At 44.1% G+C, this 15426-nt stretch overlaps 1 protein-coding gene across 3 annotated transcripts in view; it reads right to left on the reverse strand.

The window, feature by feature from the left end:
* HNMT (histamine N-methyltransferase) overlaps positions 1–15426 on the reverse strand; it is a 288374-nt gene that overhangs the window by 232486 nt on the left and 40462 nt on the right. For 2 of the 3 annotated variants that reach the window (XM_069616534.1, XM_069616533.1), the window contains exon 2: positions 6164–6312. In XM_069616534.1, the coding sequence (XP_069472635.1) occupies positions 6164–6303 (140 nt within the window). In that variant the 5' untranslated portion in view covers positions 6304–6312. Of the gene's footprint in view, positions 1–6163; positions 6313–6460; positions 6741–15426 lie in introns of those variants that run through there. The other variant, XM_069616535.1, reaches the window with a different exon arrangement.

Genomic DNA, 15426 nt, shown 5'->3' on the forward strand with positions numbered 1-15426 from the left:
CACCGAAGGCCTTTGGTATGCAATAACCTGGTGTCAGGCTAGTCCTTTTGTTTAGGGTGGGCCCCCTAAAGCCCTATTCCCAGGCTGTCCTGCTGAGAGCTTCCAGAGTTGTAAAGAGGTGTTACCCATCCTCACAAAAGATCAAAGAGAGCCAACGCCCACTGGCTATGTTCCTTCTGATTGCAGTAAAGACAATCAGTTTAGGAAGAATACACGCAGGTTCCAAAGGTGTTGACATTAGTATGGCACAGATCAAATGCGACTTTATATGTGAAATTCCAGCCACCATACCCCAAACAAGGGTATTACTTATGTTTTACGAATAAACTGCTACCACAATGATGGTTTTTCATATTATGTGATTTTGAAACAGAGGTGCAGATTTTAAATGCAGCCTCTGCACTGTACCTACTTTGTTGTCACTGCAGTTGTCAAACAGGGCACCTTTGACCTCTGAACCTGCTCTGTGCCACTGGAGAGCGGGCACTGCAGATCAGCATACTGATGCTGCAGGACACATGTTCACACTATGCTTTTGGCATCGAGTTTAATGAAAGGAGGGTGCGTTTAGTGGACCACCCTCACTTAGATGGATTACCAGCATCATATTATTACTGATAAAGATCAAAAAAGCTAGAGCTTTTACATGCTTGGCAGATGCCAATCCTTAACATTAATCTCTGCAGACTCTGATAATTGCACGGAACCAACTGCAGAGCCACAGGCTGTGGGTGCCATTTGTGTACACCGCCAATGCTCAAAGCAGCCCCTGTGACCCGTCACTTTGTGTACAACTCAGAATATCCTAAAGAAAAGATGCAGCCTTGCTCTACAGAGCTAGCAGCTTTGCTCTTTATAACAAGGTTGCATATTTTCTTTGGGATAATCTGAGTTGTACACACAGTGATGGGTCACATGGCCTGCACGGAGTAGAACAGTTGATCATGTATTTGTTTTCTAAAGCGATAGTTTGTCGCCTTGTGGCCTCTTTATAGCGCTGTTTACAGAAGTGATTATTGAGGTAGATGAATAAGCCCCCTTTAAGGGCGGGGTGAAGGTGTTAGACCCGAGTCATCACTTGGACTGGAGGTCATCTCAGATACGACCGATGTGCTTCTACATTTACTCTACATAAGGTCTGCAGGAACACTCTGTTAAAGTCTTTTGTTCTATGGGGTATTTGTGCGTGCGTGCGTGTGTGAAGCGCACACAACCACAAAAGTAGAAAATATACATGCCATACATCTCACAATATGGACACGTGCACAACATTAGAAAGCTCACATGAAATCAGAACAATCATACGCAGATAGTCCCACCAACCACTGCTTCTGGACAAAACATACAATTTGCACTTGCACACAACATGAAAAAAATACATATGGAATTAGGACACATGCTTTCGAAAATCGACATTCAGACCTATTTGGTATTCACAGAGCTGGACCGAGGCATGGGCAGTCTGTGCCATCACCCCTTGTCCGTGATCTTGGGGGGCCCTGCAGCTACCTTTTGCTGTATAAGTAGTAACGAGGGCTGGGCTGCTTCAAGCCACATGGCGTTTCTTTATGCCTGTTTTAGCAAGGCCGTGCTGTCAGCTCCCAACCTCTGTGACGCACTTCTAGAAACAAATTACTACTGACCACCTCAGCTGCAGCCCATCAGACCTGTGCCATTGGACCTCACAGTGAGGGCTTATCACGCTGTTTGTTAAAGTAATGATCCATTTAAGAGCCTTTGTTTTGGACAAGGGATTGAAAGCACACACAGAAAAACGAGTTGCCACCCAAATCTATCTTCTTTGAAGACAATTCAAATATGTTGACAAAACTGAGTTGTGCACTCTCTCAATAGTATTCATATGTCCGCATTTGGTGTGTTAAATACATATTTATTTATTTTTTAGGAGGAATGTCATAATGCACTCGCACAAAGCATGCCTTTGCTAAACAATGCAAAAGGTTACCATTTCACATTGTCTTTCGTTATGATGAAGTTTTGAAAGACACTACAAGTCATTTTTTATAATTTTGTGATATTGCATTCTGGTATTTGTAGTCTTCAAAATGGGCTGAAAATAACACCACATCTGTACTCTTTTGTTTGCCATATTTTTATAAGAATTCCTATATTGTTGGGGTACGTTATGATGTGTGTACTTTTCAAGTCCGATTTATAAAACAGAGTATTGTTGGAAGTCAAACATCGGTTTGAGGAGTGGAAATGATCAGAGGCAACATTTGTTGTAATTATTTACCCGGTCCATTGATGTGGGAGGAGAGGTTGCTGGACTGAAGATGTTCTACCTGGCCCTGTGCGGATTTTCAGGGTACAAGGTGAGATTACATGTGGGTTGACAGCATCTGCCTCCTTTTTATACAGTGGCCGACTCCATCCCCATGGGCATTTCAGAGGGAAACTCCATCCGCCGTAAGCGTTTTAGAGGCCAGCATGCAAAAAAGCGTGTTTGCTCAAGTTTCCGCCCACCGGGATTTGAACCCACTAAACCACAACACCACATAAAAGTGTCTTCAAAGTGTATTGTTATTTTGCTTTCCATAGAATACTTCAATATAGATTCCTGGGTAAAAGGTGCACATCTTTTATAATTTGCCATCAGTGTTCTAGTAAAACAGCCTCTAGCTGTTTGTTTTTTTTTTTCGGGTATTGAGGATTAATTTTGTGAAAAACAATGCTCATTTCTATTTTGAATGTTCTGCTATTGGGAAAGTCTAGTTGAATTAAATTTGCATATTTCACTTTAGGATACGTTCTGTCCCTGTGCGTATGTTAATGATGCACGCAATACTTTTTTCTGGACTTGAGCACTACTGAAGACATTTCAAGGCCTGCCGGAATTGCTTACCCTGACTGCCTCATTACCTTTCTGGTGAATAGTCTTTGTTACGATTGCACTATCCTGCAGAAAAAGCACTTTGCCCTGTCTGGCTCAGGGTCAATCCCTGCCCTTACATCCTTGGAACGTGCAGTCACATTAGGTATGTTTGGCTTGCTTACCAGTGATCTTCATTACTCGTTGTCCTGCTCTTCCTCATCACAGTACTTTCTTTTGAGGTACCCATCTCTACAAATGATTCACTTCACTCGGTCAACTACTCCAAAATAAGCCTCACTCCTGATATTGCTACAACCGTAATGTTAACAGTTAAAATTCAGATAATGAATGCCAGTTCATTTTATCCACACGGATATTAATTGGCTAATTTTGTGAGATCATTTTCTGCGATGCAAATAACGGGGCCCTCATTTGCCGCCCAGGGCCCTGTGAATCCTATTCCCGCCCCTGGATATAGAGGGGTACTACAAGCCACATTGAAAAATGCAAACACGTGGTCACCGCCACAGACACTGCACGCTTAAAAAAAGGTAGAGGTATCAAGTGCCAGTCTTTACGTGCATATTTTTTGTAGTTTTTGCTTTATTTTGCTTTGAGTTAAGCAAACAAGTGGATTGTCCATACCCGATGTAATTCATCTGGTCCTATTATTTCTTTGCTTCATGGTCCCTGTAGATCTGTTTATCCCATTGCAAATGCTAATAGAAGAACAGAAATAAAAAAAGCTATACCTGCTACATCAACCCACGCCTTAAATGGAGCAGGTGGATTTCTATGTGCCAATGCCGGGAATATGGGGTAAATCACCCGTTCTAAGACTCTATAGGACCAGGAGGTTATTTCCTGAATATATTACCATTGGTAAAGTAAATGCTTGCACACTAAAGTGAATCCGGTTCTACTTTTCATTTGACATTTTGCATATACCTGTTAATACTATGTGTGTTGCCTTTACACTCATCCCTATTCAATGGTCCCATTAATGTGACCCTACATTGCTGACCAATTGCTCATCGCCGACCTAGGCATACCCCCTGTCCTGAGACTGCTCCGCTTTGTACAGTGCTTTTTATTGAAACGCTAGTCCTGTTACTCAATATAATAAATACAAGTACATGAAAAGACACCATTTTCTAGTAACAATACTGAGGATGGGTAGCATTAACTACGACTTTTAAAGTGTGTTAACTACCTCATTAGCTCCAAGCTGGGCAAACCATGTCTTTGAATGCTAGACACATTTTGGAGATGTTTGCCTTAATTGAAAGTCATTTTTTAAGTGAAAGATTGGTTTTACATTTTCTAATCTTTGGGTTGGAATGAGTATATCCAGTAAGGGGCCATTAAACTGTGATTATGTGCATACACATTGCATCTATGTGGGGCCTTGTCTGATGTTCTCCCCATAAAAGAATACAGTATAGGTGGCACATGGTGTCAGTGTGCATATACCACAGGGCGTGTATCGCACCTCTGCACATGGTGTCAGTGTGCATATACCACAGGGCGTGTATCTCACCTCTGCACATGGTGTCAGTGTGCATATACCACAGGGCGTGTATCGCACCTCTGCACATGGTGTCAGTGTGCATATACCACAGGGCGTGTATCTCACCTCTGCACATGGTGTCAGTGTGCATATACCACAGGGCGTGTATCGCACCTCTGCACATGGTGTCAGTGTGCATATACCACAGGGCGTGTATCTCACCTCTGCACATGGGGTCAGTGTGCATATACCACAGGGCGTGTATCTCACCTCTGCACACGGTGTCAGTGTGCATATACCACAGGGCGTGTATCTCACCTCTGCACACGGTGTCAGTGTGCATATACCACAGGGCGTGTATCTCACCTCTGCACACGCTGTCAGTGTGCATATACCACAGGGCGTGTATCGCACCTCTGCACACGGTGTCAGTGTGCATATACCACAGGGCGTGTATCTCACCTCTGGACACAGAGTCAGTGTGCATATACCAGAGGGCGTGTAGCTCACCTCTGCACACGGTGTCAGTGTGCATATACCACAGGGCATGTAGCTCACCTCTGCACACGGTGTCAGTGTGCATATACCACAGGGCGTGTATCGCACCTCTGCACACGGTGTCAGTGTGCATATATCACAGGGCGTGTATCTCACCTCTGCACAGTGTCAGTGTGCATATACCACAGGGCATGTATCGCATCTCTGCACACGGTATCAGTGTGCATATACCACAGGACATGTATCTCACCTCTGATATCACAGGGTGTGTATCTCACCTCTGCAGAACAAGGAAAGGCAGATAGGTAAGCAGTGGAGCAAGCCCCTAGCTTGCATGGGTTTAGGGCCTCCCATATTAAGGGGTTTTCAGGCAGAAGGAAACAGTGGCACTCAGCTCAGGGGTGCCGATGGGTGCAGAGCACAGTCCGGTCAAATTCCTCACCTGGGAGAGGAGATTATTTATGCTTAAACAATCATTAACGTGAAAGCAACAGCCATACAGGACAAAAGCCTGCCCAGGCGATTTCAATATACTCCTATGAGGGAGGCAAAGACTTACCTGCTACTTACCTGCTTTCCGCAGCATTTAGATGGGCCACACCTTCAGTGATTAGCGTCTCTTTGTGAAACTAAATATCCTCTTAGTTTGGATTAATTATACATGTAATGGACCAAAGGAAGGTGTAGTAGGTATTCAGTTTTCTGGACTTAGTGGAGGACTTGGGGGGGTGGGGGTGTTATAGCCCCACCCACGACCACCTTTTAAAACTGTCATCCAGCCCCTCTCCCCCCTCACATTTTGAGGCTGCTTCTGCGCCTCCAGACAACAGAAGAGCTAACTGAACACCTAAGAAAGCATGCAAAGTTTCCACAGTACACCCATCTGTCTACCACCTACCAAGGTCTCGGGAGGATAGCTCAGCGGCAAAGTGATCACCTTGGAAGCAAAACGACATGGAGCAACACCAGTTTGATTCCGAGGTCCTCTGAGTATTAAGCGCGTTATAAATAAACGATTATATCATATCATAAGGTCCGGTCCCCCTACATTGGAGAAGAGTGAAATGCCATAACACCAGGCATGTTCTGTCCCTCCAATATTTAAGATACATGCATTCATGCCTGCACAAATCACGCTAATTACTCGGGTAATACATGAGGTTCCCATCCCTCATATCAATATTGCTTGCATGAGCGGTCAAATTCAGGAAGTGCAGCGTCCATCAGGAGATACTGCATCTAAACAGTCGGAAATAATGCAATGGCTTTATCAGCATACTGGTTATGTTAGGGCACATGACACAAAGCACCATAGTTACCCGGATATGATGTCTGGGAACTGCTTCTCGATGAAGTCCTGCATGCACTGGTGCTCCGTCGATCGCTCAAGGAACAGGTGGAATGCTTGCAAATACTTGCTGTTGTCGGATGACAGGCTTCTCATGGATGACGCGGCCATGCCTGTTTTCTGTGTGGATAAAGGACACGCACGGGAAGTTAGACAATGCTTCTTCTATGGCCCTCGCTCTCTCGCTCTCTCTCTCCCTCTCTCTCTTTCTCTCTCTCTCGCTCTCTCGCTCTCTCTCACTCTCTCTCTCTCTCTTCCCCGGTCTCACCTAAAGCTTCTCTGCGGGGTTGCGGTTCTCGAGGCTAGGCTATCTGTCCTTTGCCAGCCTGCACTGCTGGACTTTGCTCGGTATGGGCGTGATAATCTTTCAAAGTTCTTGCTGAGTGACCAAAGAGAAACAGCGTGCAGCCTTCCCCTTGCCCTACTCAGTATTTATAGTCAAGAAAGGGACTTAATATCCTGTTTAGTTCATTATTGTATATGACAAAGCCATGAGGAAATGGAGTCTTCAACAATATTCGGCCGCTGAGATGAACAGTGCGATAGCGGGTGCCTGTGAAAGAGAGTGCACGCGAGGAGAATATCAATGCTCTCCATTATTACACCAAGAACAGACTGAAATTAAAATCCTCCTGCAGTGTACGTGTCTCGATTTTATAAACTATGCGTAAAGTGGGGTGTTGAAATTTTCTGAAGAATTCCAATGTCCTGGGAAATGAAATAGAGTCATGAGGGTCCATTATATTGAGTATAGGAAGGTTAATGTATGGATTCTAGATTTGTGAACTCCAGATACATGCAATACACGTGAAAACAAAGTTACAGGAAAGGACCAAATGAACACTGAATTATGGAGGACATCTTTGCAAGTCGTCTATTCTGACTAGAATGTGTATTATTCTCTATATGATCTAATTTCATTTTTCGTATTTTGTATTTTTGTGTAAGGTATCATGTATACTATAAACACACAACAAATAAATCAATTTTAAAAAACGAAGTCGTCTATTCATGTCCGGCTCCTAGAACAGTAATTTGAAACCTGTCACTTCGGACGTGCAGCACTGGGCCAATTGGAGTACACGTGGGAAGTGTCTGCCATCACTATAGGAATAGTTCATGCTGGGTGTTCAGGCAGCCGCTTGTTCTTTTGCTTGCATCATGCTACCATTAAGCTCTTTTTTAAGAAATCATACCTGATGAATAATGACTCCCACAAACAATTCCAGGCATCAAACCCTCCATCACGGACTAACATCCTAAATGGCTTGTGCGAGGCAAGCATGTTAGCAAGAGAGACACCGAAACAGGTGATACAGTTTGAAAACCTTTATTCAATTGATCAGGATGGGTGAAATGCCTACCTGGCCCTCTCGCTATGGTGGTACTTTCCTGCCTAAATAAACTTAGGAACATCAAAGTCAATGGGCCTCATTATGAGGTTGGAGGCAGCCATGGCGTTATTAGCGCCATGGCTGCCTCCAAACTCGTTCCGACTCCGCCCTGGTGAATGGAGCAATTACCGGTCCATTCCAAGGTTGGCGGGAACGGTAATTCCCCATTCACCAGGGTCATTCCCCATTCCCATTTGAGCCCCCATAGGGCTCAATGGGAATGGGGAAGGCGCTAATAACGGTAGCGCAAATTGCGGTACTGTTATTAGCTCCAGAGTCCCTTTGCGGGTCCCGTCCTTAACGCCTGGAAAAACCAGGTGTTAAGGGAGGAGCCGCAAAGGGAACTCGTAGTAGGGCGGTAAGGGATTACCGGCACTGGTGCCCTTACCGGTGCTGGTAATCCCTTACCGACCACCTCGTAATGAGGCCCAATGTGTGCAAATTTAAAAGTCTGTCTGTGTCCAAACCTATGCTTGCCCTCACAACTAAGAGAAAACTATGGTGAAGGGATGGTTCAACTGAAAAAGTGGATAACAAAGTTTGGAGAAATCACTAGCTCCCTTCGCCAAGTCGGGAAACAGTTCTTTTTACAAGGTCTGGCAAGACTTGTACCTCCTACTGGCTCCGTCTCTGCTTCCAATCCATGTGGACTTTTAATAGTCAAGTTTCGTTCAACACAAAAGTTTACACAGTCCAGGGTTCCCTTCCCCAAACTGTAGACACCAGTTTCATGAAAATCCTTAGCTGGTTAAAGTTCACAACTCTTAAAGTTCACAAGAAACAGTATCAGAGTATGTACTTCAAACTCAGGGTTCCCTTCCCCAAGTTGAATACAGGTTTCTTTGCAGCACAACATTCACACGTTCCTCTCACCTGATAGTTCTTTCGTTGGAGCCCATCCTGATCGTGGTGCAGTTTGCAGGCCGCCCGGTCCACCCATTACACGTTGTGCAACCAGTGGCTCTTTATTCTTGGCACAGTGTTAGGTCTTAGGGCTTTTCTTGATACGTTAGAGCTTCCTAGTCCAGGCACAGTTTTAGATCACACGGTCCACCCATTACAGGTCACGCAACCAGTCACCCGGTTCTACCCTTAGCCTCTTCTTGGCGGTTCAGTCCACTTTCACGTTTTCTGGGCACTTCTCTGGCCCCCTCTCATACTTTAGGATCTTCACCTCCTTTCAAGGTTCTATTTGCATCATTGTTTTCTCCTTTGGGTTCTTTCTCTCTGACCCATACTTCCTTTTTGGCTCACATGCCTAATTCTGGCTTCTTTAATGTTCGTTATGCACTTTTCGTACTTTTGCTCCGACTTTGCCAGTTCCCCTCAACAGTTTCTTCCCTTTTCATTCAGAGACCTCAGGAGTTCGATTGTGCTACAGTGTTTCACTTGTTTGTCAATTACCGATTAGGCATTTCATTGACTCGTGTACTTCTATCTCCTTAAAAGTATGCCATACATGATCACTCGGCTAGTCTACATCAATCCAGATTAGACGTTGCCCAGTTTCCTTAATACTTTGAAACTCACTGGCGGTACCGTCAGAGCTCCTGACCTTCTCGTCCTTCTTCGTTGAAGACAGGGCTCTTTCACCTACTCCTTGGACAACCCTGGACTGGTGCTGCCAGCCAGGGTAATGAGCAGTCTCTGGCCACAAAGAGGGGGAACGCCCACACACGTGGCTCCCTTTGATCCTTCTCTCTGGCTCCTTGGAGAAACGGCTCCTTAGCCACATGCACACTGCCTGATTTCTCAAGCAGACTTCCAGTGATTCGGTACTCCGTTATCATTGGGACACTCACAGACTGGATTGGCCTTCCTGCAGATCCTCGCTCTTCTTTCTCTTTGCTGATGCTTGGCCTCCTATACACCTGTACCCTGCAAGGGTTCTCGGTGTATCTCCTTTGATCGGCTTGCCTGACTAAAATCAAGCCAACTACTGGGACATGCCTGGCCTTCTGAGCCTCTAGGCTTCCTCTTTTCAACCCAGCACCATAATCGCTTGTTTCACATGTAATCTTCCTCATACGAAGATGCCTTGTTCTCTTCATATTTTGTCAAGGGCTAAGGTACAGTCCCAGTAGGCTACAAAGGCTTAGGGGGTGTAGGATGGATCGCCGTCAGGACAGGGGGAATACCATGTCCCGCCCTCTAGCACCCTCCCGCCCATCCCCAGAGACCCTCTGCCCAGGAGATCCTGCTTCGCTTGTCCGCCCCCAGGCTCGGGACCCAAAAGCGATGGCCCTTCCCTGGCCACCTCAGCAAAGGATCCTAGGGGAGTGAATGTGAGGATGCCACCAGGCTTCTAACACTTTCCAGTACCATCAGATATAGATTGATATGGATTTCAGCAACTCTTGGACCCTTATAAATCCCCTTTTGTATTGAACTGAATCCCCATTCCGAGTAGTTCTTGAAGAGGCAAAATGGATGCAAAGACAAATAACACATGAAATATTGACACAGTACATTTAGAGATATGTGCCTGAAACACACAAGCTGTTTCCCCCATATTCAATTGGCCCAGCTCCTGGGTTAATGCAGTATAACTTTAGGTACATTCAATATTCTTCATTTGAATGCCCGGCTTCCTGAAGAATGATAATATCCCAAAGTGCTGTAGGAAATGGTACAAGATCCAAGAACACTGAATAAAACTAGGTTGAGTAATTGTAAGCAGAGAGAGAGGCCGGTCGTTTGGGTGTGAGGAGTGTGAGGAGTCAGCACTAGGGTTCCCTGGGCTGTCCCATATATACTGGGTACATGGGAAGGGAGGTAGGTGGGGGAAGGAGAGCAGGAGGTATACATTTTGGAACTCCCATTGTGCAAAGAACAGAGGGCAGTGGGAGATCTGAAATAGATTTCAGAATAGGCCCATACAAAACACTGAAATGCTTACTGTTGAACACTCTGTCCCTTCTAAAACATACCCTCAAGGTCTCTACATACATATCCTCACAGAATGTGGATATCTGTGTTCTCACAGAGACGTGGAACCATGCAGCATCAGGGCCCTCACTTGCCTTGGCCATACCACAGGGTTACAAAAGTGCGTGCCAGGATAGACAGGAGGGGAAAGAAGGTGGGGGGTTGGGGGTGCCAATGATTTACAAAGAAACCTTAAACCTATGGAGAATTGACTCCATAAATATTGAGAGCTGTGACATTCTCCACATTAAAGTCAGAACTGATGCTGAGAATGCTATAAACATGATTCTTGCGTATAGACCCCCCTCCCCTATGCAAGACTTCACAAATCAGATATGTGACCTACTCCTTACTTTTTTGAAACCCAGCTCCAAAATCATACTCTTGGGGGATTGTAACTATTGGTTGTCAGATGAAAATGACGTGCAAGCTTAGACTCTAGATGATGCCCTCACTGACTTGGGTTTTATTCAATTCATGAAAATGTCACCACATATAATGGGCAATACGCTTGACTGGTTAACAGGACACAATGTTACCCTTATGGGACAGAATGCATGCCCCTGCCCGTGGTCTGACCACTTTTTAATTCATTTTGAAGTTCTGACTGAAAACAAGGTCACGAGGAAGAAAATGATTACTGCCACAATAAGGTGTAGAAACCTAAAAAATCTTACACCAGAAGCACTCCATCCAACCGTGACTCTATCATCTGCAACAGAACGTGAATAAATCCACATCATTTGATGAAATCATGGAGACATATCACTCTATCTTACAGAAAGCTGTGGACTAATTAGCTCCTTTACGTAATAAGAAAGTTATTAAAAGGAGACCAACCCTTGGTTTTCTACAGACTTACAAAAGTTAAGAAGTGAAAAATGTAAACCACTTGGTAACTGGAAAAGATTGCTTGCAGAACCCGATAAAGAAATGTATAAATTAACGGCAAAAAGAGTTAAGTTAGCTGTTATCACCGCTAAAAAATCATACTTGTACAATCGCATAACCAAGGCACATTCTCATCCTAGGGAACTCTTCAAGGTGTTGAAAGAGCTGGAAACTCCCACGCAAGATAATACTGAGATAGTTAGTCGTGATGCTGCAAGGTGTAAGCAAGTAAACATGGTGTGATGAATCATAAACTTAAGAATATCAAGGACAAGATTGTCTTACCTAGGAAAGCTATTATTTTGGAAGATAGCGGCATTCCAGACACAAAGGGCCTGTTACCGCCGGATTTAAGGGTCTGCCAAATCAGGGTTATGGCGGATTTCTCCCCAGCTCTGAGCTGGGGGGAAATCTGCTGAAAATTCGCGCTCATACCGCCGGCAGGAAATCCGCCGGCGGTATGAGCGCAAACTTTTCCCATTGAGCCCAATGGGGAATGGGGCATTCCCGAATGGGCTCAATGGGGAATAAGGATTTCCAAATCCGCCAAACCCGTGATCTGGCGCTAATAGCGCCGGTGGGTTTGGCCGTAGGGCAGATAGCACCAGCGCTATTAGCGCCGGCGTTACCGCCCAACTCGTGATGAGGCCCAAAATGTAGAATATGGTAACCGGAAGAAAAATTCACGTTTAAACCCATAAGTGAAATGGAGTTGGTGGTGATTATTGAAAAATAAAAAGCCACAAACTGCAAAGTGTTTGTCTGTCTGGCCCTGGTCATTAAGGCATGCTCCCTATTACTAATTTTAACAGTATGCAGATTCGTGAATACTTCTTTCAGGGACTGTTGTGTCCCAAGAAGCATTAAAAATTCAGGGATCACACCCCTATTTAAAAAAAACAGGGTTGTGTCCTAGAGATCTGATGAATTATCATCCCATTACTAATTCTCCTTTTCTTCTTAAAATCTTAGATCAAGTGGCGGATTCACAAATTCTTACCCACCTCAGATCCAATAACATCTTGAACCGATGGCAATCCGGTTTTAAAGAGAGAGTCATGGGACGGAGACGGCGATGTTGGATCTCAAATCCAGGTTACTGCGTCACATGGATCAGGGGGAAACTACCATGCTTATGCCCCTTGATCTGTCCGCCGCCTTCGACCTGGTCGACCATGCTTTATTGGATGCCAGGTTGGAGGAGGTGTCAAGTTTTGCAACATCAGCAGTGCAGTGGGTCAAATCCTTATTGAGCGAACGTCAGTTTAAGGTGAGCAGCGCTCTTGCAGATGCTAATCCTACAGAGTTGGCCCAAGAAGTGCAACAGGGGGCTTACTTGTCGCAAATGTTCTATAACATTTTTTCCGTTCCTTGACTTTTTGGAGGACAGTAACATCGGGTTTACCAACTACGCCGATGACACACAATGTGTCATCCCTCTGACAGACAAGTTTGATGAAGACAAGCTCAATATCAACAGGATTTATGGTTTAATACAAAAATGGTTGTGTATCAAAGGCCTCTCTCTTAATACTAGCAAAATGGAGCTGATGTTAGTAGGAACTGAAGCCAAAACCCGGAAGTTGGATGTGGAATATGCCCAGCTCCAGATTGATGGTTGTATAACCAAAGCCAAGAATACATTCAAGAACCTGGGGGTTTATCTTGATCGGAAACCTGAACATGAAAGCCATAGTTAGCAGCCTGGTCTTGTCTGCCTCTTACTATATCAAGCTCTTGACTTACGCGCGCCCTTTTATTTCAAAAGAGAGCCGGGAAATATTAGCAGGAACACTGATGGGGTCCAGAATGACTACTGCAGTAGCCTCATTATTGGTGTAGCTAAAGCAGAGGTTAACAGACTGCAGGTTGTGCAAAATAATACGGTTAGAGTCATCATGGAGCGCAAGAAAAAGGACCACATATCTGAGGAAAGAAGAGCCTCAACTGGATTCCGATCAAAGACAGAATCTGTTTCCGTTTTATGTTGATCACTTTTTAGTGCCTAAGAAGTACTGCACCAGCTTATTTTAAGGATGAATTGGTGGTCAAATTTAATATTCACAATCTGAGATCTAATAATTCCTGTCAATTGAAAGTCCCGTCTTGTAGGTTGGTACAGGCTAAGAAGGGTGCTTTCTAAGCTGCAGCTCTGGCTGCATAGAACAGCCTTCCGTCAAGGCTGAGAGAAGAACCTTCCATCACAGACTTAAGACTTTTCTTTTTAACTAATTTGTCTTGTCCATCATCTGAGAACTGTGGATGTGGATAGACCCCACAATATCCCTTATAATGTATCTTTTTTGCTATTTTGTCCTGTGTTTTAGCACCATTAAGCCTCCGGGTCAGTGTCTGCGCAACATAAATTAATAAAGTAAAGTAAAGTATAATGACTGAAGAAGCAGATAAATTAGAATTGCAAACATATTTATGTATCTAATTCACTGTGCGCCTATATTGTGGTTGGTGGAAAAGCCATCTAAACTTCAGATCTGCTGCATTTGGATAGGAAACTACTGCCACTCTACTGGAGGTAGCCCTGCCTCCACAACCATGCCCCACCTTCAATCCACCTACACTAGACTAAGTGCCAGAACTTACACCTCGATTCAGTGATCAGTGGAGTGTTCAAGCATTTGGCAGTAGTTTTCTATCACCAATACCTTCTCAGGACTTAACAAAGCTCTTTCCCATCCACCTTCTAGGCCTAACGCTCACCTGTACTAGTCCTTGCATATGTAGCAGAGTAAAGTGGACCTTTCTGTCAAGTCAAAGCATGGGTGGAGTGTCAGAGGGAGGCTGTACCCGTCAGGCCCAAGCAGATACATTATCTGCCAGAGGACTGATAGGACATACAAATAAAATACAGATTGTACTAGTTATGTAATGAAAAGGCAAGATATCATTAAGGACACTGTGCCATAATTATGCATCCAACTCTTTTCTTTATTAATAGTAGCAAGAATATTATTAATGTTATAGAACTACAACTCCCATATTCCTTAGAGAGCCATAGTCCAGAATCAGGGCAGGGTTGCAACACCAATTGACATTTCTGTTATTACTCCATAATCAGATCAGTCCTATTTTCTTCAGGTCACCCGTCAAAAAGGACCCTTTATCTTCACCGGAAAATTAGACAATCAAAAAGCTATCCCAGTGAATAGCCCACACCATAAGACATCATCTGTTTCTTAGACATGAGGAAGCACTGGCATGGCAGGTGGATTAAATTAGGAGCAATCAGGAAATTCAATGAGGGTGGGTTTAAAAACACAATGGCATGAGGTATCTAAGCTCTGCACAATTAATACTGTCATGACCATTTATAGTATAACTAAACAAATCAATATTTTGAGACTTTCTATTATGTAAGCTCAAAACTGAGCTAATACTGAAGCTGAAGCATTTGTAATAGATCTACAGTAGAACCATCAAAACACTGTATAATTTGACCAATCCGCAGACCTAAATAAACATAGCTCTTAAAAATCAGAGCAAAGTGTCTTTGAAGCTTCCTAGCTTTAACACAGAAATGTCCACCTTTGCTCGACACATAACCAAGGCAAATCCATTTAGCTAAAATGCGAGAAGATACTAGGGAAAAGGGTCACCTACAGGAAATTAAGAGCCGTGTAGAAGAAGAGTCCCCATGTGACATGAGGTGCTATCGTCATACCCTTTCAGACATCACACAATGTAATAACATTTTAATACATTGTGATAAGGCAAATCATACACTGCAGTGGGAAAATGAGCGACCAGTCACAGCTAAGCCTCGTACAGCCGAACCTCATCTAATGGAGATCAGACAAAAAAGCATAACCAATTTCGGTGGCAAAACTTGTAATTTTAGATTTGGTTTTCAAGCCACTCCTGAATAAGAGAAGGAACCACATTCATATCACACGAGAGAGGATAACAGGCGAGGAAGACCTTTAACCTGAATTTCCTATAAATAAAAAAAAAACAGTAAACTATTGGCTGTTCCCAGATTGCCTGTCCATCTCCCAGCTCATGG

Source organism: Ambystoma mexicanum, chromosome 9 (genome assembly GCF_040938575.1).
Source record: "Ambystoma mexicanum isolate Mex_15411 chromosome 9, UKY_AmexF1_1, whole genome shotgun sequence".
NCBI classification, from domain to species: domain Eukaryota; kingdom Metazoa; phylum Chordata; class Amphibia; order Caudata; family Ambystomatidae; genus Ambystoma; species Ambystoma mexicanum.